General features: G+C 41.8%; 1 protein-coding gene and 1 long non-coding RNA gene across 2 annotated transcripts; both read left to right on the forward strand.

Annotated features, from left to right (window-relative positions):
• Window positions 1–825: 825 nt before the first annotated feature.
• On the forward strand, window positions 826–12,853 carry LOC308200188 (uncharacterized protein; the record flags this gene model as incomplete). The annotated part of the gene is made up of 3 exons (XM_080605448.1): window positions 826–2,185; window positions 2,282–3,252; window positions 12,568–12,853. Exons 2-3 carry the CDS (start codon window positions 2,378–2,380, stop codon window positions 12,851–12,853), a joined length of 1,161 nt encoding a protein of 386 aa, XP_080461574.1. The 5' UTR covers window positions 826–2,185; window positions 2,282–2,377.
• Window positions 12,854–17,336: 4,483 nt separating this feature from the next.
• LOC308199575 lies at window positions 17,337–26,823 on the forward strand. The gene is made up of 4 exons (XR_013954712.1): window positions 17,337–17,479; window positions 22,363–22,480; window positions 22,650–22,802; window positions 25,900–26,823. It is a non-coding gene; the product is annotated as an uncharacterized lncRNA (long non-coding RNA).
• The last annotated feature ends 319 nt before the right edge of the window (window positions 26,824–27,142 follow it).

Here is a 27,142-nt window from a genome sequence, read left to right on the forward strand (position 1 = left end):
AAAACAAAACAAAACAAAAAAACAATAGTGAACTGAGCACTTTTGGTTCATATCCTCATTTCTTAACTGGATCACCACTCCAATTTTCTCCAAGTGCCTGTGCACCATCCAATGCTTTTCTCATACAGATTTTACTTCAGGAAACAGCTTCATTACATTTTGAATCAGATATTACATTTATGTCTTCTCCAAACTCTTGTGTTTTTAAATACTTTTTACTTACTTATTTCCCTACTCTAGAATTGGCATTTCATATACTCACCTCTCATAAAGCCTGTTTCTTTTCAGTCTCTTGACATCCAAGTCATGTTTTCATTGCTTCTCTCTATCATCAGATTTTTGCAGCTGTAACTCCTCTCCATCCAGCTGGAGTTCAGCCCATTTAAGCCTCAAGGGGGTGAACTTGACCCTGAACAGATCCTTCCATTTTCTCTGCAGCTTACAACAGTTGCTCTCTTCAATGAAGCCTAGATATGACTGATTTCTACTTCCACTTATTTTCACTGTCAGACTAGATCCTCATCTAGTTTCTCTCTCTTTTTTTTTTTCCCTTCCATCTATTTTCTCCTAAAGCGAGGCACATGGATGCACCTTGTTCAGCTTATTGCAACTTATTCTTCTGCCACATTTCCACAGCTACATCAGCTACTTCCTTAGGTGTTCAATAATTTCTATTCCTTCTTTCAAAAAATAACACAAATCAATTTTCTCTGCTACTTTTTAAGCATTCATATCACAGTGTTGTATCACTTTCGAAAGAAAGCCATTGCATCCTGCGATTCCACCAGCTTGGACTCTCCTTGCTATACAACAGGGCTCACCAACCTTGTGTACACCACAGTCCCTCTTGTGTGCCTGATAATTTAAGACAAAATTTAAGCATTCTGCTCCCCCAGACAGAAGTTTCAGTAGTCAAATTCAATTATCAGAGATGTTCTACCTATGACTCTTAAAAACTTTTAGCTTTCCTTGGTCTGCTTAAGTAGTGATGGGGCTAGAAGAGTGAGCCTGCCTTGTCCAGGTGCATGGTGTTGACTCCCTCTTTTTTTTTTATCATCTTCTGAATCCTTCCTACAACCTTTTATGCATTTCAAACATTTTTGTCTACATTTACCACCTCTGTCTCCTCTCATTGTATTTGAGCAAAACTGGTTTATTCCTCTAGACTTGTAAATAATTTTGCAGCTGCCATGTGAATTGCCTTTTGGATGAGATAACTGAGCTACATCAATTCTCTGTACCCACTTACCTCATAGGGTTAAAGTGCAAATCTAGCATGATGTAATCTCTTTAATCCCAGTACTTCCCAGCAAACTAATAAAATGAGGCAAATTTAAAAACCAATACTACAGGAACCTCCTACATTTTCCTTAAAGCAGCATGTAAAATGGACAAAAAGAAAAAAAAAAAATCAGTGAGCTCCGATCAGCAACTACAGGCATCCCCAAGACAACACAAAACAGCATGAAATAAATCAAGTAGTGGTTCAAGCTTTTTTTCCCCAGAGTTATGCACTAAGAAAAAGGAATATGTTGTATTCATATTCATATAACCTTTGCATTTAAATTTAAAGGCATGAGAATTACACAGGTTAGAATTTGGGTGTCCAAGTGGCTGATGATTCTTGAAGCAAATATTCTTTCTAGCAATGTTTTGGTGAGTTCTTTTTCTATTCATATTTTATTCCTGACTAATTTCACCACTTTTTTTTTTTTTAAATAAAATAACGTTTTCAATAAAATCCTGTTGATATTTGTTTCTGCCAATTTTGCTCTACTAAATTCAGTTTTGCCTGTAGCAGCATTTCAGTTTTAACTTATGACTTTCACTGGGTGAGGCTAGTTAAGTCTCATGATATCACTTTTACTTAACCTAAACAGAGTTAAGAGTTTCCCTAAAAGCAAACTGGTTTCTTTCTAAGCTATGTTTCAGGTGATGCAGGAATGCTGAAAAAAATACAAGTCCCAGACCAGAAAATACTCCACTGCATTTGCGAGCACCAGCTGTTTTAAAAAAAGCCTGCCAAGAAAGGCTCAAAATGAGTCTTGGAGAGCTTGGAGATAGAACATTTTACGTGTTGGAGGAATTTCAACAAGTGAAAGAGAAAAATAGCAGAAAGAAAAAAGAATAATCATTTCTGGTGTGTGGAGCCTCCTACCCAGGACAGTCTGTTCATTCTCCATGAGTAAGCCAGCGTCCTAAATTCTTGCTGTGAGTTTCTATTAGACATCCTATTGCACCTAAGCCAAGCTCTCATTTTTTGCTATTGTCCTGGTTCCAGTTAGGACAGAGTTCGACAGGAGTTTGATCTGCTTCGGAAGTGGTCGGTACTGAAGCGCAGCTCCTCCTGGCACCCCGACTGCTGGTACTAGGCTGGATGTTCAAAGGAAGGGTCCCCTCTACACATCATGCAACTGATGCTACATGGAGCAAGTGGGTTGCACTGATTACTCAGCGGGCTCGAATAGGAAACCCCAGTCGCCCAGGAATCTTGGAGGTGATTATGGACTGGCCAGAAGGCAAATACTTTGGGATATCATCAGAGGAGGAGGTGGTCCGTGCTGAAGAAGCCCCACTGTACAACAAGCTACCAGAAAATGAGAAGAAATACGCCTTGTTCACTGACGGGTCCTGTCGTATTGTGGGAAAGCATCGGAGATGGAAAGCTGCTGTATGGAGTCCTACACGACGAGTTGCAGAAGCTGCTGAGGGAGAAGGTGAATCGAGTCATTCTGCAGAAGTGAAAGCCATTCAGCTGGCTTTAGATATTGCTGAACGAGAAAAGTGTCCAGTTCTCTATCTCTATACTGATTCATGGATGGTAGCAAATGCCCTGTGGGGGTGGTTACAGCAATGGAAGCAGAACAACTGGCAGCGCAGGGGCAAGCCCATCTGGGCTGCGGCATTGTGGCAAGATATTGCTGCCCGGGTAGAGAACCTGGTTGTAAAGGTACGCCATGTAGATGCTCATGTGCCCAAGAATCGGGCTACTGAAGAACATCAAAACAACCAGCAGGTGGATCAGGCTGCTAAGATTGAAGTGGCTCAGGTGGACCTGGACTGGCAACATAAAGGTGAATTATTTATAGCCCGATGGGCCCATGACACCTCAGGCCATCAAGGTAGAGATGCAACCTACAGATGGGCTCGTGATCAAGGGGTGGACCTGACCATGGACACTATAGCACAGGTTATTCATGATTGTGAAACATGTGCTGCAATCAAGCAAGCCAAACGGTCAAAGCCTCTTTGGTATGGAGGACGATGGCTGAAATATAAATATGGAGAGGCCTGGCAGATTGATTACATCACACTCCCTCAAACCCACAACGGCAAGCGCCACGTACTTACAATGGTGGAAGCAACCACCGGATGGCTGGAAACATATCCTGTGCCCCATGCCACCGCCCGGAACACTATCCTGGGCCTTGAAAAGCAAGTCCTATGGTGACATGGCACCCCAGAGAGAATTGAGTCAGACAACGGGACTCATTTCCGAAACAACCTTATAGACACTTGGGCCAAAGAACATGGTATTGAGTGGGTGTATCACATCCCCTATCATGCACCAGCCTCTGGAAAAGTTGAACGATACAATGGACTGTTGAAGACTACACTGAAAGCAATGGGTGCTGGGACATTCAAAAATTGGGATACACATTTGGCAAAGGCCACCTGGTTAGTCAATACCACGGGATCTGCCAACCGAGCTGGACCTGCCCAATCAAACCTGTTACGCACTGTAGAAGGGGATAAAGTTCCTGTAGTGCACGTAAGAAACACGCTGGGTAAAACAGTCTGGGCTACTCCTGCCTCAGGAAAAGGCAAACCCATTCGTGGAATTGCTTTTGCTCAGGGACCTGGATGCACTTGGTGGGTAATGCAAAAGAATGGGGAGGTCCGGTGTGTACCTCAAGGGGATTTGATACTGGGTGAGAATAGCCCATGAGTTGAATTGTAGTATGTTAATTATTATATAATACTGTATGTCATCACTACCATGATTGCTATATATCATAGATGAAAATGGTGATTAATTACAAGGTATTGGAAAGAGTGTAACCTGAGCATGACATAAATGGTATGGAATAAGGGGTGGATATCTGTCCTGGTTCCAGTTAGGACAGAGTTAATTTTCCCTCATAGTAGCTGGTAGGGTGCTATGTTTTGGATAAGGATGAGAAGAGCGCTGATAACATGATGATGTTTTAATTGTTGCAGAGCAGTGTTTACACCAGGCCAAGGACTTTTCGGCTTCTCGCTCTGTCCTGCCAGCGAGCAGGCTGGGGGTGCAGCAGGAGCTGGGAGGGGACAGACCCAGGACAGCTGACCCAAACTGGCCAAAGGGGTATTCCATACCATCTGACGTCATGCTAAACAATATATAGGGGTGGCTGGCCGGGGTGGGGGGCTGGGCTGCTCGGGGATAGGCTGGGCATCGGTCAGCGGGTGGTGAGCAATTGCATTGTGCATCACTTGTTTCTTACACATTATTATTATTAATACTATTATCATTATCACTATTATTATTATTGTTATTATTATATTCCTGTCTTAATAAACTGTCTTTATCTCAACTCACCGGCTTCACTTTCCCATTTCTCTCCCCCATCCCAGAGAGGGAGGTGGGAGGGTGAGCGAGCAGCTGTGTGGTGTTTAGCTGCCAGCCGGGTTAAACCACAACAGCTATGAATTTCCCCAGTTCCAACCTATAGACACATATCACTAAAAGTAGGCAGAAGTTGCTGAATAGCACTTTTGTTATCTTATTTTGCTCATATTTTCCTTAATCTCTGTGATCTGTCTATGGCAGCACATTGCCACTCAGCTGAAACAACCCAAACTGCTTTCTTTTCATTTTCCCTAATTTAATACATTTGTGGGGCAATCCAAAACCACCTGATGATGGTATTTGGGCACCTATTTTCAACCTAATCAGCTCTGAATTGCTATTTGGAATTCATTTACCCTCTTCTCTCAGCAATAATACAGAAGAAAATGAGAAAAAACTTGCATTAGAGTAACATATCTTCATGCAATTTTAAGAAACCGGAGTTCTACAACAATAAATAAATAAATAAATAAAATCCAAAAGACTTTTTTAAAAAAATAAAATGGGAATGCAGGAGATAGGCACTAAAATACCTGCTTGTGAATTCATATTCTTTCTCTTTATTTCCTGATTATTACAAACTTCCTTTTCTTTTTCTTTTTTCTTTTTAACAGTTCTTAAAAACAAACAAACTTGATGCTTTTACTTTCTTCAGAACACACAGGGAGGAGAGGTCCCAAATTAATGTGCAGGGGCAGACAAATCCTGTAAGGCCTCCATAAATGGAGAAAGGGTAGGAAGCTGCTGCAGAGGAAGCAAAATCATGACTAAAATTCAGGATTCTGAGAAGTAACAAAGCTTGCAATGAAAATGAGACCTGATAACAAGCTATCAGAAAGCTTTCTCCTGCCAGCTCACTACTCCACATGCAGTTGTGGAGAGTTCACTACAACTATAACTTCTAGGTAAGTACAAGCCAACTCTTCTAGGACCTGTTTTTTCCATCTTGGTCCAAATTAGAACTAGCTTTTTCCTTGCCCAGGCATACAGAAGTAAATGGGAAAACTAGAAAACAAAATGCAGTCTATGAGAAACAGAGTGGTATATTTTTGACTCTAAAAAATCTGAACAATGTACTGTGCTGATTTTATGTTGCTTGGATAGAAGGAAAATTACCAAGAATGTTGCTGATTCTGTGAACTGATAAAGTAAAACCGCTATCTTGGACTTCCCGAGGGCTGACTTTGAGCTGTTCAGGACACTGGTTGGCAGAGTCCCTTGGGAGGTGGTTCTGAAGGGCAGAGGAGTCCAGGAAGGCTGGGCACTCTTCAAGAAGGAAATATTAATGGCTCAGGAGCAGTCTGTCCCCACATGCCCAAAGACGAGCCAGCATGGAAGAAGACCGGCCTGGCTGAACAGAGAGTTGTGGCTTGAGCTTAGGAGAAAAAAGAGGGTTTATGATCTTTGGAAAAGAGGGCGGGCCACTCAGGAGGACTATAAGGATGTTGCGAGGCTGTGCAGGGACAAAATTAGAAAGGCCAAAGCTCATCTGGAGCTCAATCTGGCTACTGCCATTAAAGATAACAGAAAATGTTTTTATAAATACATCAACACAAAAAGGAAGACTAAGGAGAATCTCCATCCTTTACTGGATGCGGGGGGAAACTTAGTTACAAGAGATGAGGAAAAGGCTGAGGTGCTTAATGCCTTCTTTGCCTCAGTCTTTAGTGGCAAGACACGTTGTTCTCTGGATACCCATTACCCTGAGCTGGTGGAAGGGGATGGGGAGCAGAATGTGGCCCTCATAATCCACGAGGAAATGGTTGGCGACCTGCTACAGCACTTGGATGTATGCAAGTCGATGGGGCCAGATGGGATCCACCCGAGGGTACTGAGAGAACTGGTGGAAGAGCTGGCCAAGCTGCTTTCCATCATTTATCAGCAGTCCTGGCTATCAGGGGAGGTCCCAGTTGACTGCTGGCTAGCAACTATGACGCCCATCTACAAGAAGGGCTGGAAGGTAGACCCAGGAAACTATAGGCCTGTTAGTTTGACCTCAGTGCCAGGGAAGCTCATGGAGCAGATTATCTTGAATGTCATCACGCGGCACTTGCAGGGCAACCAGGCAATCAGGCCCAGTCAGCATGGGCTTATGAAAGGCAGGTCCTGCTTGACTAACCTGATCTCCTTCTATGACAAAGTGACACGCTTAGTGAATGAGGGAAAGGCTGTGGATGTGGTCTGCCATGACTTCAGTAAGGCTTTTGACACCATTTCCCACAGCATTCTCCTCGAGAAACTGGCTACTCTTGGCTTGGACTGGTGTACACTTCGTTGGGTTAGAAACTGGCTGGGTAGCCGGGCCCAAAGAGTTGTGTTGAATGGAGTTAAATCCAGTTGGAGGCCAGTCACTAGTGGAGTCCCCCAGGGAAGGCTCAGTACTAGGGCCAGTCCTCTTTAATGTCTTTATTGATGATCTGGATGAGGGGATCGAGTGCACCCTCAGCAAGTTTGCAGACAATACCAAGTTAGGTGCGTGTGTCGATCTGCTCAAGCGTAGGAAGGCTCTGCAGGAGGATCTGGATAGGCTGGACCAATGGGCTGAGGCCAAACGTATGAACTTCAGCAAGGCCAAGTGCCAGGTCCTGCACCTGGGGCACAACAACCCCAAGCAGAGCTACAGGCTGGGTGATGAGTGGTTAGAAAGCTGCCTGGCAGAGAAGGACCTGGGAGTACTGGTTGATAGTCAGCTGAAGATGAGCCAGCAGTGTGCACAGGTGGCCAAGAAGGCCAACAGCATCCTGTCTTGCATAAGAAACAGTGTGGCCAGCAGGGCTAGGGAAGGGATTGTCCCCCCGTACCCAGCTCTGGTGAGGCCACACCTTGAGTACTGTGTTCAGTTTCGGACCCCTTGCTACAAGAAGGATATCAAAGTGCTTGAGCGAGTCCAGAGAAGGGCAACGAAGCTGGTGAGGAGTCTGGAGAACAAGTCTTACGAGGAGCAGCTGAGGGAGCTGGGATTGTTCAGCCTGGAGAAGAGGAGGCTCACAGGGGCGACCTTATCACACTCCACAGGTACCTTAAAGGAGGCTGTAGTGAGGTGGGGGTTGGTCTATTCTCCCACATGCCTGGTGACAGGACAAGGGGGAATGGGCTAAAGTTGCGCCAGGGGAGGTTTAGGTTGGATATTAGGAAGAACTTCTTTACTGAAAGGGTTTTTAGGCATTGGAATAGGCTGCCCACGGAAGTGGTTCAGTCACCATCCCTGGAGGTCTTTAAAAGATGTTTAAATGTTGAGCTTAGTGATATGGTTTCGTGGAGGACTTGTTAGTGTTAGGTCAGAGGTTGGACTCGGTGATCTTGGAGGTCTCTTCCAACCTAGACGATTATGTGATTCTGTTATTATATCACGTGTCTATATTTCCCTGCATAGATTCTCTTTTTTGGCTTAATGTAATTATACCAGACCAGACATTGTTTCCAGTCAAATTGCGTTAATGTGTAAATTTTTTTTTTGTGGTTATAACCCTGTGCTCAATGCTAGAAACCTAAATACAGCAAAAGAAATAATAGTTCATGGAAAAAATGTGCAGGATCCTGACACCTATAAATAATTTATTGAAATACGACCAATAACATCTATCTAGCACTTCCAAGTAAAAGTTTATAGGGTAGTACCAATTCACTAAAATTAGTTCGGGCTTTAAAGGGGATTTGTGTTTTAGAGCTGCATGTCACAACAGGGAGGTAGTATGTTTTATGTCAGTTGTTCAAACACCTCTGCATTCCTTCACTGGTACAACACTGTTCCAGCCAGGCTGCGTCAGCTCCTCCTTCAGACAACAGGCATCCACATCCTTGCAAATTGGTCAGGAAACTCACTCTGAACTGAATATGAACTGTGCATGGAAGAAACACATTCTGTTTCCCAGTCTCTGCTGAAAATTTACTTGAATGATTAAATGTATTCATAAATATAGCATCACTCCCTTACTGTAGTCATACCATACTTTACTCACCTGCAAGGAAGTACACACATTTCATCCAGTACATTTCTAAAAGGATATGCTTGTCTTTGTGTAATATTTTGACTTCAGCAATATTTCAACATGTGGACATCATGCCTTAGATGATTTCAACATCCAATGATTGCTGACTGCAAAACATAGAATGAGCCTGACCCTTTAAGTATGTTTCAGAGGAGAAAGTTAAGAACATTAGTCATCATGATCAGAATTGTCTTTCTAAGCCTGCTAGTCCAAGCTACTGCTATAAAAGGCAACAACATCAAAATACACCTCTGTACTTTGGATAAATTTTTTTGCATGAAATACATGCAATGCATGCTTTTTACATATTCTTATGTAGGTATACAGAGGATATAGGTAAGTATATTATTTAGACATGTTTGTATTCTTTCTTTGCATGTACACTAAGAAAGTCTTTAAGAAACTGTCATTCACCTTCTGGAATTCATATTTTCTAAATATCAAAGCATTCTAAATGCTGCTACTCGTTGGTGTTAAAAACTTTAAAATATAGATCTATTCAATAAACACACACACAAAAGCACCTGATAATCATGCTACACTCCTCCTGGTGGTCTGTTGCTCCTATCCTCCTATTTACATAGTTCATTTAATAAACCATTCCAGCCCACTGCAATAAACTAAACATCACAGTAAACAAGCTGAAGTCATCTAAATGATGTACAAACTAACATGTTCTTACCATTCTTTAAGGTTTCCTAGGAAACAGTTCTACTTTTTTGAAAAACAGTCAAGGTCAGAATAAACAACCCAGTCTCCATACAGGCAGTAAAACAGATAACATCCAAAAGCTATGAAACAGAAGTGTCAAAGGCACACCCTGGCCTGGCTGGGCTATCCAAGAGCACTAAGAGATAATGGCTTAGAAATAGGGATGGGAGTGTGCTCTGGCCAAGAATTAAATAAAGAAAGCAGCCACCTAAATTAGACTTTTCAGTCATATATAATCATATAAAGAACTATCACGGTTCTTGGGCCATTAAGAACCAAAATTAGAAACAAACAACTAGGTCATCTTGGCATTCAAATGGGAGGGTAGTTAGCCACACTAACTAGCCTCATCCTCTGCCCCAAGAGCATTCCCCCATGTTTTTATACAGTGCCACAATGTCTGTAGGCCCTTCACTACCTGCAACAAGGGGTGGAGGGCCAGAGAGAAAAAGTACAGAAGTGTCTTTTCTCCCCACTATAGCCTCAGAGCACAGAGCTCTTGCAATGGGAGGGGAGCTCCTGCGTGTTCACCCACATGCTCTCCCAACTCTTTGGCTCTGTAGCTAATACACACATTTTCAGTTCCATATTGGGTAATTAAACTGGATTTTGATAAAAGTGGCAGACGTGTGAGGAAGGATTGCTTCTACAGTGGAACAGGTACCGTTCCATGCTCAGAGACTTGCACCTATTTTTTGGAGTATCAAGCTGATGAGGACTGGAATTTAGCTGCTCCTTATCTTACTTTATAAAATGTTTTCTTTTACTTATAACAACTAGATTAGAAAGTGCTGATCACAGTGGTTTGCAGATAGCACTGCTCTGGGCCTCAGACAGTAGGGGCTTGAATTCTTGCTCTGTCAAAAGCTTCGTGAGGATCTCCAGCAAGTTACTGAGCATTAAGTGGCCTAATTCCCCTGTGAGATGACAGTAATAGTGATTCTGCCCTGCCCAGTTTTATCCCACGGGAATTCGGAAGGGTTGGGTTGGTAACTGATAAGTGCCTGGAACAACCGGGGTGTTCAGCCACAGCTACAGTAATCCTCATCCTTGCTCTTAAATACTCTGAGGAGGAAAAAAGTGGTGTTTTTGCATAAGGAAGAAAAGAAGCTGCTTAATTCCTCTGTGTTAAAAATACCGTCTTTTACTCTTCTGTTGGTTATATTTCTTTTCAGAAACAGCAAAAATCCCTTGTAATAAGAAAATAGTGTTTCCTCCAAGCAATCTGCACAGAGAAAAAAATCCATCTTTTTGTGCTTCTGCTTAGCTCAAAGAACATGGTAAATAATGTTAAGATGGTCTTATGGCTGTGTTTTTTGGTAAATTGAAAAATTCCAGACGTAAAAATTGAATTCTGCATCTTTCCACAGTTAAGCTGGAGGGGAGAGGTTTTTTACATAATAATTATTACTGATAACACTACACACTCTCCATTAAATTTTAATCACAATGATTAGGTTCAATAAGAGGTGGAGGCCAACTCAAACACCAATCTTTTTTTCTCCTCTCATTCCAAAATTATAAATGTGTTTTTATGAATACGTACTGTTTTCAGGCTTACCACAATGGGAAGTCTTGTTTGTTGTTTTGAGAAAAGACATTTTAAAATTACTAATTGCACATTAGTCCAAGCCCATTTTTCAGGGATGATAAAGCAATGCAAACAACAGCTTGCTTTACCATAACCACAGCCTTTTCCAGAAACTGATAATTTTATCATCAGTTAGAATTAAACGGGATATTTCTTAAGACCTATAAGAGCCTTAAATCATTAATATGTCAACAGCAGGTTTGCAAATGATCCTGTTCTACTGCACAATTAAAGAACTTGATATACTCTGAAGGAGTCACCAGTGTTACAGCTGGGATTTCTCTATTTCCATTTTTAACACACTCTTTTCAAATTTTAACTCGTTTCTACGTTGAACCTCATTTTTACATAAAGTTTGCTTCAGGTAAGATGAATTTACTCAGGAAGAGTAAGTAAAGAAAGGGTAAACAAATGGCTAAGAGGTGTTCCCCTGCTAACACTACTCAATTCAGTTCACACGTAGTGTCACATATTGAAAATAAATCACACAAGCTTTCCAAAATGTACTTCACCACTGTCAGCACTGCTTCCAGCACTAAGGAATTTAAACATAATCCCTTCTACAGGAACACTTTCTTGGCTCAAATTTTGCCCTCGCATCACCTGAAACATAAATTATGCCAATAGCATGTTATTGCATGGTGATTGAAAGAGATTCTCAAATGGACATGACAGTCCCTGATGGAAATGGCAGTCTAGCTTCAAAGGCTTTAAGATTATGATCATATTCAGCATTCACTGTGTCCTGTGGTGCATTTTGTAATAAATAAATAAATAAATAAATGCTTTGAATCGCATGATCTGTGTAATACTTTTATTTAATGGCATGTAGCATTTAGAAAATGCATTTAAAATACAGTGTTTTGCTGCCAGTTCCCAGAAAGAACATTGCCACAATCAAGCAGAATGGGTGAACATCCACAGGGACAGATTTAAACAGCGAAGCCAAGCTACATGATATATCTGCCTGCAATGAAACACCATTAAAAAGTAAATCCTGTAAGTCTGAGGGGAAAAGGCTGATTTCCCCTCAACATGTTTGGATATATAAAGGACTCCAAATAACTGGTTCCTCACAAATGGAATGGTTTTACAAGAGCCTGACATTTCTGAGGGGCACGTAAAAGATGCTTTGTCTTGGCTCTCCCTGCCCCAGTCAGGTGAAAGGCAGCAGGAACAGAATCAGAGTAAAAGGTTCCTTATCAAGAGTGTGTTTCATTCATTTAAACAAACACCAGATCTTTGACATGAACAAGAAAGACAAACGAGGAAGATAAAGAAAGGGAAGGAAGCACAGGAAAGAAACACATCCTGCAGCAAAAATAACCTCATTCCTGCCTGCTTTAATATTAAAATAAATACTGAGTCCTGCAAACCAGGGTCAATTTCACATCCAGCTTGGCCTCAAATACTTTGTTCACGTGGGAAGACAGGTATCTGGGTTTTGGGCCTGCCAGTCCTGTACCAGCCTATGCAGATGGACAGGGCTGTTTGAGCAACAAAAGCAGCCTCCCTGCATTTTCTTTCCACATCCTTCACAGCCCGTCCGCACTCGCACCCAACAGCCAGACTGCACCGCAGAGCTGCCAGCTGCCAGCAGCCACAGAAATGAGGTAAGAGCACGTGTTCATTGAACAGTACCATATTTCAATGCTGCTGTCTAGGATTTTCCAGGATGAACTTTATGTCATGAACCCTCGAGAAAGGTTTGCAGAGCAGAATGAGCTCAGTTCAGGGAGCCCAGCCCAGCCCTCTTCAGCTTCTGGGCTCATCTGGCTCTGGTCTGGCTTCCCAGCAGCGCAGCACCCAGCACTTGCTGCTGATGTGGAGGTCCCTACCTCAGAAAGAGATCCCTACCTCTCTCTCTTCCACTTCCTAAGACAGCAAAAAATGATGTGGCTCTGCCACATCAGCTTCCTTCAGATCCCTGGGAGCCCTGAGAAGGTTTGAGGGGGACAGGAGGTCTGCACTGAGGCAGCCGGCCTCCCTCTGATGCAGACAGCAGAAAAAGCTCCTGGAGAAGGGCCAGGGTTCTGCATTAATCTGGTGACCTGACAGTTTCATCAAGCAAGGACTTACTCTGGGAATAAGAAAAGTGTAAGTCTCCTTCTCTCCTCTGCCCATACTGCCGTCAAATATTACTTCACGATCAGAAGCAGCAGCTGCCCACGCAGGGTGGGACGCATTGCGCTCACTGCCAAGCCACAGCCCCACTGCAGGCTTGCTGCAATGCTGAGCCAGGGCCAGCAGCCTGCCCTTGCTGCCACCTGCACGGCAGTCTCTGCTCTCCAAGCCCATTCCACCTTATATCTGCCTCTGGACTCAACGGTCCAAACCCCCAAAGCAGTTGTTGTTAAACTAACAGCCCAGCAAAGCCCCACCTACACAGAAAAAACAGTACATAACATACCATATTTTATAAACTTTAAGAAGTGATGTCAACACTTTCACTTCAGTTCAGCTTCCTAAATTCACAGAAGTAAATCAAAATATCTACTGCTTATCTACCAAAATAAAACCAATTAAACTCTCCAGTGATGAGAAGATGCCAAGATTCAAAACATCGACTTCCTTGGAGTCTTCACATTTTTCAGCCCCCCCCCCCCCCCCCGCCCTCCATTTTGCTGTATGCCACAATGACTATAGGAGATACAATTAAAACATAAAAGCTGACAAAGAATAAAGTTAAACTGTATAGCTTCCTAGAAGGAGATTAACTATCTTAATTACTTGAGGAGAACCTCATTAGAAAAGAAATAATAATGTAAATTTCCATAGCCCTGGACAGGCAGACCTTGTGGATATTAGTACCGCTGCTGCTCAGAAGTCTACTAATGACCTCTCTCACTTGTCCCAAAACACATTTCTCCATCTCACACTCGCTTCTTCTCTGACATACACAAATACATATTACCAGAGCCTTAGCAGAGCCTTCTAGCCTTAGCAAAAACCTTATAGTCTCCAACAGTCTCATGCAGAGAGCAGATGACAGCAGTGACATACGTTCCTGTTCCTACAAGACAAGCTGCTAACATTTATTCCTACAGCTATACAAGTCTGGGTTCAAGAGCAGGGCAGCGAGACTCACAGTGTTTATCTTTCTTCAAAATTTTCTTTCCTCAACATTTTCCAGTAACTTTCAGTTGTGGTAGACAGCAAGAGAACACACTGAAAATGCAGTTCATTGACAAAAGAGAATGACAAATTCTAAATAATAGATGCAGTGACTTGGGATCAATTCCTGGTCTCTTTTCTCGGGAAACATTTAGATGTGTAAACAGGATGTGACTGAAATACTCATTATGATAGAAGGAGTGTCTTTTGATGAGAAATGTTCCTAAAGAAGCATTTGCAACTTTTCTCATCTTCAGGCAAATCTTCAGCATGCTCAGATCAGCTTGCTACCAGGACATGTAGGGGTTTCCAGTACAGCGGCAGATCTGCCTCTGAATTACTTGTTCTATGTTAAGCAAGTGCACAACTATATTCTACGTGCAAAAGTGCAATCAGTTTCCTGAAATAACCAACAGTGGGAAAATACAACAGAAATACATAATAAAAAAGAAAAATGACTAGAAGCAGTGTGCCACAAATCTCACAGCCTGCAGTGCTTTCCTAAAGCCTGGTTCTTGAAGTCCCGTGCCGTGGGGATCCATGTATGGAATGACAGCTTTCAACAGATAATTTTTTTCTTCTCATTCTTGCAGAACAAAAAATCTATGAAAATGTGAATAACAACAACAAATACCTGCAAGTTTCAGATACAAAACATTACAAACATATTACGAAAAATCAGAGGTTTTAAAGGCAATGTTATTTTGAGGTCCCAGTGAAGAAACACTTTAAAGTTTTTAAACAATTTATTCTCAATATTGTTCTAGTGATCTTAATAAACATCACTATTGGAAGAGGTATCTATTTGATTTTATACAAATCAAACTGCCCAGCACAGTCACCTTCTTAACAATAGTTGCTTGATCTAACACAAGTAGTGGAATAAAACCTGCTCCCTGAAGCCCTTTCTGCATTACAGGAACCTCAATCAATTCTGGAAGGAAGAAGGCTTTTTATTTACACAGTTCAATGAAAACAGAATTCTAGTCATCAAGTCTATTATTCACTGGATGTTCTTGTAAACCACATTTCTATAACAAGTACATGTTTCAGCTCATCATATTAAAATTCTGTTACTGAGATTCCAGACACAAAACTCCTAGTAATGAGGAGATTCTCCTAAAATTACATGAAATTACATCTTCTCTCATGTGAGTACTCTCCAGAGGTGGACCAAACTCAACAAAGATATGCAGAACCAAAATCAATTTATACATATCTTTAAAAAAAATAAAAATAAAAGCATGTTTTATTTATTTTTTCCCTGATTTATTACGGTGGTGAGGCACTGGCACAGGTTGCCCAGAGAAGCTGTGGATGCCCCATTCCTGGAGGTGTTCAAGGCCAGGTTGGATGGGGCCCTAGGCAACCTGACCTGGCGGGTGGCATCCCTGGCAGGGGATTGGAGCTAGATGGGCTTTAAGGTCCCTTCCAACCCGAGCCATTCTAGGATTCTATGAATTTATTCCAGTAAAAGTACAGTGATCACCTACTTTCCCTATCCCTTTCCTAAAACAACAGGATGCTGGAAGGTAATAAAGGGAACAACTGGTTGCAGGCAGTGACTCAGACATCCAGGGGCATTTTGGAACTCTAAGTAGCAAGGGTTTGATGTGGGCATTGAGATTTGGCTTCAGTTTCTTCAGCTCAGCTTTAGGAGAACTGAAACACCACTTGAGGACAAACCCCTGTAAGCATCACCTTACAGAGGTCTCCTTCCCACCAGTTCCATCCAGCAGATTTTACCATGGAAGAGAGCAACAGAGTTGTGCCTGTTACCCCAGCAATATCTGCCAGATACATTGATACTCAGTGTAATTGTATAATCACATCACACATGTACAAAGAAACATTTGGATAGAATAAATGTGTCCCACATGTCAGGAGCCCCACGTAATACAACCAATAACATATCTGGGAATAAAAGAGCAAACTGCAGTAGTTGGATTCAGGGACTGCAAAGGCCTGAGTAGTACTTACTGGCAGTGGCTTCCAGTCCCTGTCATGCTAAATCTGTGAACATACACACAGTTGTGCACATTAGGTGATATCTCAGCATGATCTCCTCAGAGAGGAAGCTAATTATAAACTCCCCCAGTGCAAGAGGGCAGCAAGCAGCCAATATAAACGGTTCCGATCCTGACTGTTCTGATGAAAAGGCAGGTGTTTTGTTCTTGATGTGACATAAATAAGGTCAGGGCAAGAGACTTTATCATCGGTGAGCTACGGTCTCCATGTAACACACCCATGATCCATCCTGGAACAATTAAGTTTATGCAATACACCTCAGTTCTATATTTCTATCCAAATCTCCATTTTAGCTAAGAGACTTTTAAAAACAAATTATAACCGGCCAGTTCCTTGCTGAAAATGCACCTGCAGATGCTGAAGAGTAATTATTATTCCAGTACAGTTGTTATTACTGCAGAATGCAAATGTTTCCTTATGGTGTGCCTGCTCTTATCACTAAGATTGCTGTCAATCCTGATCACTCTTAGCCACAGCAAATTTACATTACCAGTCCCATCCTAGGTCACCACATCTTCCTTAAGAGGGCCTTCAAAAATGCAGTGGGTATATAAAAGACTAGAAAGCAATGTGCAGTAGTGCAGTTCTCATTGGAAGCATTAGCTCTGTCTGTAACCGTGGACCTTAAAATAAAAACAGAACTCGTGAAACGCTGTTCCTGGTGAGCATGGCAATGTCAGAAACCCTGCCTGAGAGTTGCTCCCTGTTCTGTTTACTAGATCCAGGTTTAGAAAAGAGAAAAACAAAGAAACAAAAAATCCCTCACAAAGTCTTTTCATGTCAGCAGTGACTTGAAGAGTGCACCTCCCAGGACGCCCGTTCCAAGGGGGGTAACAGACCTCCTTCCTTCTTCGCCCCACTCCCTGAGAATAAAGTTTGTCAGATTCATTGCACCTGTTTTGCATCCATTGTAACTTCGCTAACAATGATCAGATCACTTCAGGTGTGCTCGCGAGCAGCCCGGGGAATTCCTAGAGAGACTACAAACGTTTGTACGCCTTGTGGCTGCTCCTGCGGCCAGCCGCAAGCAGGAGCATCCTCCTGCCTCTGAACCAGCAGCCCCGCGCCCTGCGCAGCGCCAGAGCCGCCCGTCCAGTCCCATCCCGTCCCGTCCCATCCCAACCCGTCCCGGGCACCCCCGAGCCCCCTTGCCCGCAGCGGGGAGGGGTCTCCGGCCGCGGGCGTGCCGGTGGCCGCGGGCTGGAAGTGGGAGGGAGCCGGGCCGGAGGGGGGCACGTCCCGGGAGAGGGGTGGGGAGAGCCGGCGGCGAGCCGGACTGCGCCGCAACGCCCCTCGCTATAAAGCCGGGGGCCGCGCAGCGGAGCGAGAGGAGTGGTGCGGCCGGGGAGGGAGAGCGGGGCGAGCCCAGCACGGGGCCGTGCCGTCCGGTCCCGTCCCGTCCCGTCCCGTCCGGGCCAGCCGCCGCCGAGACAGGTAAGGCGGCCCCTGCGGGCTGGCTGGCCGGGGGCGCACTGCCGGGCCCCGGGGGGAGGAAGGCGCCTGGAGGTCGGGGCGCTGCGCCCTGCTGCCCCCTCCCCCGCTCTGCTCCTTCGGAGGTGGCAGGGGAAGGCTCTTCTTCCGGGTAGGCTGCCGGCAATTAAACCCTGCGCCCCCGGCTTGCCCTTCGAGACCCACTCGCTAAGCCAACGCCACGCGTTTGTCTTGATTTTGGAGATGGATAAAGGTCCCCCACATTCACGGCCGTGCCCTTTGCGTGAGCTCTCCTGGCCTGCACCAGCCTGAACACAGAGCAAAGGCACGCTTGGCATAAGACGCGGTGCTGGGGACAGTCACCTCCTTTCCCCACCAAGGCGACTCCGCAAGCCCGCAGCAGCCAGCTCCCTTCCCTCTGGGCAAGATCAGAGGAGCACTTGAAGTTTTCATTACTGTGCTAAATCCGTGTGATAAATTTATCAAAAATCTCTGAAAGCAAGGCTGATTCATTTTTAGACTTGTGCAAACATTTGTTTCCTTAATTAATAAATAAAATTTAGCAGCCGGGCGATACAACTTCCACCAGTTAGCAACTGGTACCCGTTTCATCAAAAATGCGGTAGCATGCTGTCTCCATAGCCAGCTCCCAAACTCAGCTTCGACTCATAAAACTGAATTCAATATGTTCTTTGACCTTTATAGGTGAAATTCTGTAACACTTACTGTCCTCCTATTTTCCATCCGTTAAAAATATTAAGTTATTAGTTAATTACAGATATAGAAGCCATCTATTCTTCTGAGCAAATCAGCAACCAGATCACAGTATGTATGAGCATTAATTTGCAAGATTCAATCTTGCCAGCTTATATATTTCTGCAAACCCACTGGAATTAATGAGTTGTATGGCGATAAATGACAGCAGGACTCTGTCCAGAGCATGCTACAGCTCACTGTAAGTTTCCATCACTTCCATAAGCAGCAGTATGTATCTCAAGTGTGTGGTGTGACATAACATGAGGCAGTCTAGTAAATGGACCCAGTAAAATCACAAGCCTCAAGAAGGGATGAAGGGCTTTTATAGTTTATCTGGAGGCAGGGAGGGGGGAAGTGGGGTCTGTCATCTCTTTTTACTTACATGAACCTGCACCGTTAATACGATTAGATTTTTGCCGGAACAAGGAGAATTGAGTATGGCCTGAAGCAGGTTAATTACCATGGTGATATAGAAGGGCTCTCCTAGCTCTGTTTTAGTGCCTGACAAATCTTTCATGCTCCTGACTTTGGCAGCTCATTTTGCTTGTTGCCATCATAATCTCTTAAATTACAGTATCTTTCAAAATCATGAAGTGCCTTCAAAAATAAGCTCTCATTCATTTATTAAGAACTTAAAGAACTTTAGCAATGTGCCTTTCTAGCAGGAACGTGGTGTTTCTGTACAATTCTCCTCTCTACAGCTTGAACTACATAGCAGAGAAAAATCAGCGATTTCTATGGTGTGCTTCCTAGTTTGTTACTAAACTGAGAAAGCAAAGTGGTCCTGTACAATTAAGAGATGGAAGTCATCTTTATCATGAAATAGTTGGTTTCATTCTCCCCTTACTTTTGCCAAGGTAATAGATGGAAAGAGTTAATTCTCACACTGGAGTAGGTAAAAGTGGGCCCATTTCCAATGATACGAGATGTCCTGCCTTCCTGCTTTGAAAAAAAAATACCTTGCTTGGGTTGGACAGCATGTGCAAACTGCAGCTAGAAGCTACTGCCTTAAAATACAGCAAATACCAGCCTGAAATCTATGCTAGTATCCACAGCACTGCAGAAGTGAGGAGAGTGCTGCCTTTCAGTTTAAAATGTCACAACTCCACAGCCTGCTTAGAACAAGAAGGTGCAAGATTTGTAGGTGCTCCCTGGTGAATATTACCATTCTAAATTATGTTCAATATCTAAAAATATCTGGAAGTGCATCTCATTTCTTCTGCTACTATTTGGAGTACTACTTAAAGAGGCAAATGCTCAACAAAGATGATTTATTTACACTTTCCAGAATACTCTCAAAACATAGAGACTGTGTTTGCAGACATGGAGATAGGAATTGGAGAGGGTCAAATGAAAATTTTCATTTCAGGTAGTGGGTAGTCGGTGCATTTTCCTACACTTCTAGGTTTTCTGTGATGCATTAATTTTGTTCTGTTTTCTATAAAGGAAGGCATTTAGGGAGTTCTCTTCTCTTGCACTTCTATGGTTCCTTACAACAGCCCCACTGATTAATGTGGTAGCTTAAACTTGCATAAATCACAAACTCACAGTCCCAGTTAAACTCATTTATGCAAAAGTATAGTCTTGATTGAAAATGTTTCAAATAGTTACAAATTACTCTCATTTGCTCACTCCCTCTCCTTTCCTTTGGATGTCCAGAAGCTACTAATGTCACCAGGAGTATTCATAATCTGTCTTGGGTCTATTACTGTCCAAATTTAAAGCATCTAATCACACCATGAGAACCACCCAATTGTTTCTGAGTCGCTGGCATGCATCTCTTTGTCCCATGCTTCAAGTGTCCTTTTCTCCCTTCATAAAAGGTCAAGTTTTGTCACAAGTTGGGTAGAGAACATGGATATTTGTCTATTGTTTTAATCTACTATTACATTTGACTCACTCTACTTGGTTAATTTTTTTTTTTTTAAGCTGAAGTCAATAGTTATTTTCTTACAGGAGTCACCTCTAGAAGAGGAGAAAGACTAAAATTTAATCTGAATGTATTACACCTAAAGCTGAGCTGGGGACATAGATTATTAAGATTCATTGAGATACGAATAGATGTTTGGACAGTATATTAGATATGCCAAAGCAAGTGACCAAATGGATAAGCAAAATAAACTGTCACCTATCTGTGACAGGAATACCAGCAATCAATCAACATGCATCCTCTGGCAACAAAAATACTAACCTAAAGAGAGGTCCAAACAAAACCAACCAACCAACCACCCACAGTTTCCTTAGCTATAATGAAGGGAGCTTGGGCAGGTCAGTGAAACAGCACAGACTGTCTGAAAGAGACTGTTGGGTGGGGAATTATTTGCTGAGGAATTGGATCAGACCGATTCCAACAAATGACAGAGCAGAAAGGCAAAAGGGAAGTCTAGTAAGTACTAGCATTCCAGCATTAATTCTTCTGAATTCCAATACTAGCTAAAGGGTAATTGCACTTCAGACCCCTTGCAAATTCTTGCATCCATTCATTTTAAACCATCTCTCTCCAGAAAGTATAATCTGAGAATTCTTTCAGACTTCCAAGCCTGGGAAGTCTTCCAGCTGCAGGAACTGGGACAGGGCAGCATAAGCCTGCCTACTACAGGTGCACAGCAGTCTACTTGTGTTGCAGACTCTTACTGCGTGTTTAGCAAAATAACCTTTAGGTAAACTCGTTTCAGTTTTTAAGCCTTACCTAGCTTACTGCTGATGTCTGTGCCTCATTGCTCTCAGTTGTGCAACAATTCTACCAGAAATGTACTGGTCATTTGCACTCATGTTGTGTTCTGCCCTGTGTTCCTCTGAAATGTTAATTAGTAATTTTGCAGTATTGGGTAGCAGCTCTGAATTTTGACAGTTCTTCTTTAGGGAAACTATAGCATTTTTAAGAAGTCAGCCTCTGTTAGTATCAGGTTTGAGAAGCTAGGTGAAAGAAAATTGCCAAGCAATTGCCAAGACATTTTTAGTATTTTATAGAATTCTGAAGATAAAATGGAAAACGTGTTGCTTTTGAGAAGAGGGGAGAGTGGAAGGAAGTCTTTTTCCCTATTTTACTCTTGTAGGGTTAGTTTCCACCACACTAACAGGAATAAAGTGTTGCTCTTGGTGAGAACTGAACCCATGCTACTTATCAAGACATGATGTAGGCAGGTTCCACTCTAAAATTGTTACTATCTTCCAGGTGAGTCAGAGCAGTTCTGGAATTAAAATTTTATGCAAAGTTGAAATTTTTGCACATAGGCACAAAGTGAGTTCAAATGCATTCGAGAGTTTTAAGTAGACACAACAGGATTTTCTCTTAGAGTTTAAGAGTGTATAGACTTCATGTAGGGGGTCCAAACACTGCATCCTGAAGATCAGAAAGGTTTCAGCGAAGCTGTTTTGCCATGTACAGCTGCTATTGCACAGTAAGTTCCTAATCATGGTATCATTTTGGACCTCCTCCTTTTGGTCTTAAAAACTCTACAATGAAAGCAAGCCAGTAAGCTTTTGGTAACCGCAATATCTCTTTCAGTTCACTCTCCATCAACAATAGATCACTTTCAACAATACAAAGTCATTGTACTCAAAGCTCTCATACCATGTTCTAAAACTTATTGTTTGCCAAAATAAAAATTGACAGATGTACTCTAGAAGCTTGTGTAATTTTTGAACATTTTGGGGAATTTAACAAAACCAGCAAATAAGAGAAGTTATGATACTTGCCTTTTCTTTTTTTAACCTCAACTGTAACAGGCAAGTGAAGAGAGGTTATCTTTACTGTAAATCCTAACAGCTGTGATTGTTTGAGACAGTGCCCATAAAATAGAATGGCTGGTCTAATCATTTACTGACTTATCCTCAGATAAATGATGGATTAGACTAAAATTACTTTGAGCTTTCAACTGAATTGCAACTAAGAGTAGGAAAATATGCTCAGAATGGCATGCTGTTACTATTCTCTGCTGCACCGTCTTCTGAAAGAACTACAGATTTGGGGCTGTCAAGCATCTTTTACAATTTTCATTCCATTTGGTTTTCGCTTGATAGCAAAACTGTCCAGGTATCTGCTATATAACAACTCTGGATAGAATACTTGGTTACTATTTGTGGTGTTTGTCTGCTTTTATTGTAGTTGAGTAGCATTTATCTTATAGGCACAGAAAATGGGTAATAACTGAAGACTACCTCACAGCAGGAAAGAGCGATCAGATTGGCAATGCATCACTGAATGGCATGACTGAAGACAAGACAAAGAGCGGGCTACAACACAAGGTAACATTGGCAATATTTAAAGAAACTGGTACTGAATTTGGGCAAGGTCAATATTTAGACAGTATTTCACTGTTTGGAGTGAAGGCTGTAATTAGAGTTAAGGCCAGAACAAAGAATGATTTAACCAAATGCCTAATTTAACCTACTTAATCTGTTCCTTTATTTCTAGGTCATAAAAAAATATCAGATACTGATCAATTGTTTTCTGTTGGTACCTAATAATCAGTAGATGAAATACAAGAACAGAAATATAAGATAGAACAGCATGACAGCATTCCTGAGTCCTCTCAGTTTTCTGAAAATTGAAGGGGATACACTGAATGTGAGTACTGTGCCTCAGCATTTCAAGCTCAGAAGACTCATGCAAATAGTAAAACATTCCAGAAAACCACTGAACAGCTGTACTTTTATGTTGGGGAGCTTACACAAGGGAGAAAAATGCACTAGTTGACTTCCTAAAAATGTTCTATTGGCAGTTATCCTCCACTTAACCCTGCTTTAGCATCGTCACAGCCTGGGCAGACCCTTTGCCTGGAGCAGCCAGCGCATAATGTACAAGATGCAGACTGAACTTGTTTATTTAGAAACCATGCATGTCCCTCCCAAACTGAGTTTATAGGAGGATGTATGTCTTCCTTTCATCTTTTTGTCTTTACAAAAATGCCTTTTTGTCTTTTGTTATGTTTCCCATTACCTCAGACTCAGACAATTTTCCTCCTTCCCCCACCTCCTTTTCTCCCCTTATGGGCCCAAGAGTTAGTTGGATATCTATCACTCAATTTCTGGTAGTTGCTCAGGTTTTTGTCCTTCAGGTTCTTTACTTCAGGTGTAACAATCAGAAAGGGAAAGCATGGGGCAGGAAAACGCTTGTTTTCAAAGTAAAACTCTAGCTTTGCTGCTAGATATGTCTCTGTTTTTCTATTGACTTGGTTATTAGCCAGCATCAACTTTGCTAATATTAGCAGATTATCATAGGACAGTTGCAGTTTTTGCTCAAATCAGGCTTTAATTCAGGTAAAGGATATTTCTTTACCCATGTGCTTTCAAAAAAGCTCTTAAAGAGACAAGGGCCCTAAAATATTTTGGATTTAAATACTGGTGTTATCATGCTGCTCCATTTCACCAAGTGCTCTTAACCATACAGTGAAAAAGTCATGTCAGTACAGGGCAGCCACATACCCAAGCATGCTCTCACTTCAACCAGTAATATTCCTAGCACTAAAGTAAAGCTCACGTGGCACCTTTTAGAGGGCACAGTGCTACACCTCCCAAGCATCTTTGCAGTCACCTTTGCTTGAGAACCAAGAGTGCACTTGACTCAGGATGCACTGATTCACGGCACCTCAGCTTAGCTTTGTGTGGTTTTGTGGGTTTATTTGTTGTAGCATTGTTTTTGTTTTTTCTTTTTTTTGGGAGAGGGTGGGGAGCAGGGTGATAGAACTGACATCCTCAAGAGATCATATAATGCAAGGGCATTTCACCTTTTTTGGTTTTACCATCCTTCTTGTTTTTGCTTGCTCTGTTACTGGTCCTTGGTACAGGACAAGTCACAGAGCCAGGATGATAAAGAGTTCACTGATGAATTTTATTTTCAAAATAGACCAATAAATTTTACTTTGATAAAAAAACCAGAAACAAGCTGTACACATTTGGCAGAACATCTATTTTACTATCATTCTATTAAGTGTGCTGCTTTCCAGACAAAGTACTAGGGACTGCAATATCTGCTTTTTGCATGGGCAGTAATATCTTTCACACTGACTTGAATTAAGGTGTCTCTATTTGAGCTTTCATTCTCTGATTAACCCCTTAGTACCTCAGTAGTCCAATTGACATGCATCAAAATCACAGGTTCATTGCTTGTCTTTATATTTGGCTACTCATCAATTTTTCACCTAGTCCTTATAATGATGTGCCCTTAACAGGAGTTTTGTTTAAGTGAAATCACAATTGGTTCTCTATGTTTTCCATGTTATGCTTACTAACAGTTACAATGCTACTAATTTATCTAGGGCTTAGCTGCATTACCCTTTTAAAAGTTTGTTGTGTTTTCTTTTTTTTGTCTGAGTGAACTCTTGTACTTTACCAGTTACCCATACTGTTTTCTTTCCTTTCTGCCTTTGGTTTCCCTCTTCTGACCCTAATGAGGTATTCATTAGGAAGCCTCCATGCTGATCCTTTGCTTTTAGTCATTTAACTTCTCCTTCTAGGCTGTTACTAACATTCTCATTTAAGAAAAAAAGGCTTTTCTGAGGCATAGTGCCATAATACAGTATTTTCCCACCATAAGAATATCTAAATTAATTATATAACAAAAATAATCAAGTGTCTCAATCAGACCCAGTGAAACAAATCTTGTTACATAGTGCTGAATTATGACACATGGAAAACAAAGCTGCTTTTGAACAGGGGCGTTGAAATCTAACATCTATTTCCTTACACAGAAACTTACAATACACTTGCTTTCACTTTATAAGTTCTCCAGTAGGAAAAACACTATTTTTCACAGTGAAGTCAAAAGAAGAAAAGTGTTCAACATAGGATTTGTTTTTCCCCAGAGCCATAATGTCTCGACTAGCAGGAAGCTGTGTGAAAGTCACCAGCCATGGTATCGGAAATGTAGTGCTAAAACTTCCACGTTAGATGGTTTAATTAACATGACAGATACTTTAGTGATATTGATAATGTCCATGTCCACGTATGAATGCTGCATCTGCATGAGTGTTTATTTTTTAGCAAATGTTTTCATTACTCAAGCAAAAGTTTCTATCAGTTCCTTTAACCACTGATGATAGGTTAGAAACAGGGATGTGATTTGTCAGAGCTTTTTAGTGAGAGTATATTAAATAAAAACATGCAAGTTTTTTTCCCCCTCTTCCACTTTTTGACAGATTAGCTGTTGTTGCAGATGAAAATATCTGTATTGCTCAGCACAATGTATTTCTCAAACTTGAAGAGTCTTCACTGGCTTGTTATTCATTAATTTACACTTGCCTTCTGTGTTTGCAGGGAAAAAAAGTAAAAATAAGAAGCACAACCTGCAGAAGGGTCTGTGCGTTAAACCTGTAGAGCTCTTAGATGCCTCATGGCCCCATTTTGGTGATTTAGCTCATGGCAGGAAAAAGTCCTCTTGAATATACAGGTGAAGCCTCACATGCATTAGAAATTTCCATGCAAGTCAGAACATTATCAATGTGCTGCACAACTTGGAGCAAATTTATGCACCTTTCTTACTGTTTTAAAAGTACATACAGAAAGGCTGTTCCTTGTATCAGTTCCTGGTACCAGAAAGAGTATCTTTGCAAAATCTTGCAGAGTTTACTGCTCATCATGTTTAATATCTCACTTTTAACTAAAGAAAACTGTTCAGGAGCTTGAGTTACATAAATAATGTTAACTTTTACCTCTTCATCTTCTAGTTTAGCAGAACAAGAGCAGAACATGACAGTGGGAGAGGGACTACCAGGGAAGCCTCTATTTGGACTAACCTATAATTCCACAAGGAAGCCCTATCACCCATCGTTGTCTACAAAGTTATTAGCTGTGTCTCCTGCCCTTCCTCCTGCAAACATCTAGAGAAAGCAACAGAAACCTAATTTTAGAACACACTTTCAGTAGTTTTGTACTAGTAACACCACTGATTTTGAGCTGCTTCTTTCACAGTAAATAAAACTAGAGATCTAAAACCTTGCACCTCGATTCAAAAAAAATGAAAGAAAAAACAACTTTTCTCCCAGAAAGAGACCATTTACTTCACAAGGAAACAACTGCAGCTCTGCCTTTCCATTCTGTTCTCTAATGTGATCTCTGCCAATGACAGAGAAGATGCCCTCAGCAAGATGTAATCACTATCAGTATGTCACTCGTGCATTAGCCATTTTAGAATATTATCATTTCTAATTTAGATGCATGAATTCTCATTTTCTGCTAAATTTTCAACCACAACTAGTTTGAACTCAGCAAATTTTACCTATTTTTGCCCATGGGCTGGTAAGTATACACTTAATTACCTCAGTCAGTAGTACCCGGACTTTCACAGAGTAGACCGTAATACCCCTCCTCTTATAGCCGTTCCTAATCTGGCTATACTGATTTTTTTTTTCAGCTTCCATATAATAATACTTGTTTTCCATCCTGTGATGACCCGTGCCATTTTGTTATTTTATCATTCTTTGCAGAATTTAAGAAACATTTTATCCTTTACCACCTTTTTTTCTCCCTTGAGCAAAAATCAGAAAAAGTCCAGGGTTTTACCACATACTACATGTCATTTCACACGTTACCTAGCAGTACAACTAGGCTTAATAAACTAAAAGATGTAACCATTAAAAGATATAACCATTTACCTTGTCATTGACTCATATCAATTAGTAACAGCTGAAGATGTAGAGAGTCTTCAGTGTGGGAGGCAGGGGAGTCTGGAAGAGACCTGCATAGCTGTTACTTCCTCACAGCCCACGTGTGGGAGTAACACAGTATTCATGAGAAAAAAATATTAATTGTTGCAGAAATTGCTCTGGCTAACAGCCACGTTAAATGATGCGCATTTCTAATATTTTAGACTTTAAAGTGTTAGGGTTTTATATGCTGCAAAAACTGTTAGAAAGAACCCGTGCATACTTGTATTCTCTTCGTGTCCTGGAGTCAGTTTGGGAATTACAG

This window comes from Anser brachyrhynchus (assembly GCF_964034855.1).
Source record: "Anser brachyrhynchus genome assembly, chromosome: 9".
In the NCBI taxonomy this organism is placed as follows: Eukaryota; Metazoa; Chordata; class Aves; order Anseriformes; family Anatidae; genus Anser; species Anser brachyrhynchus.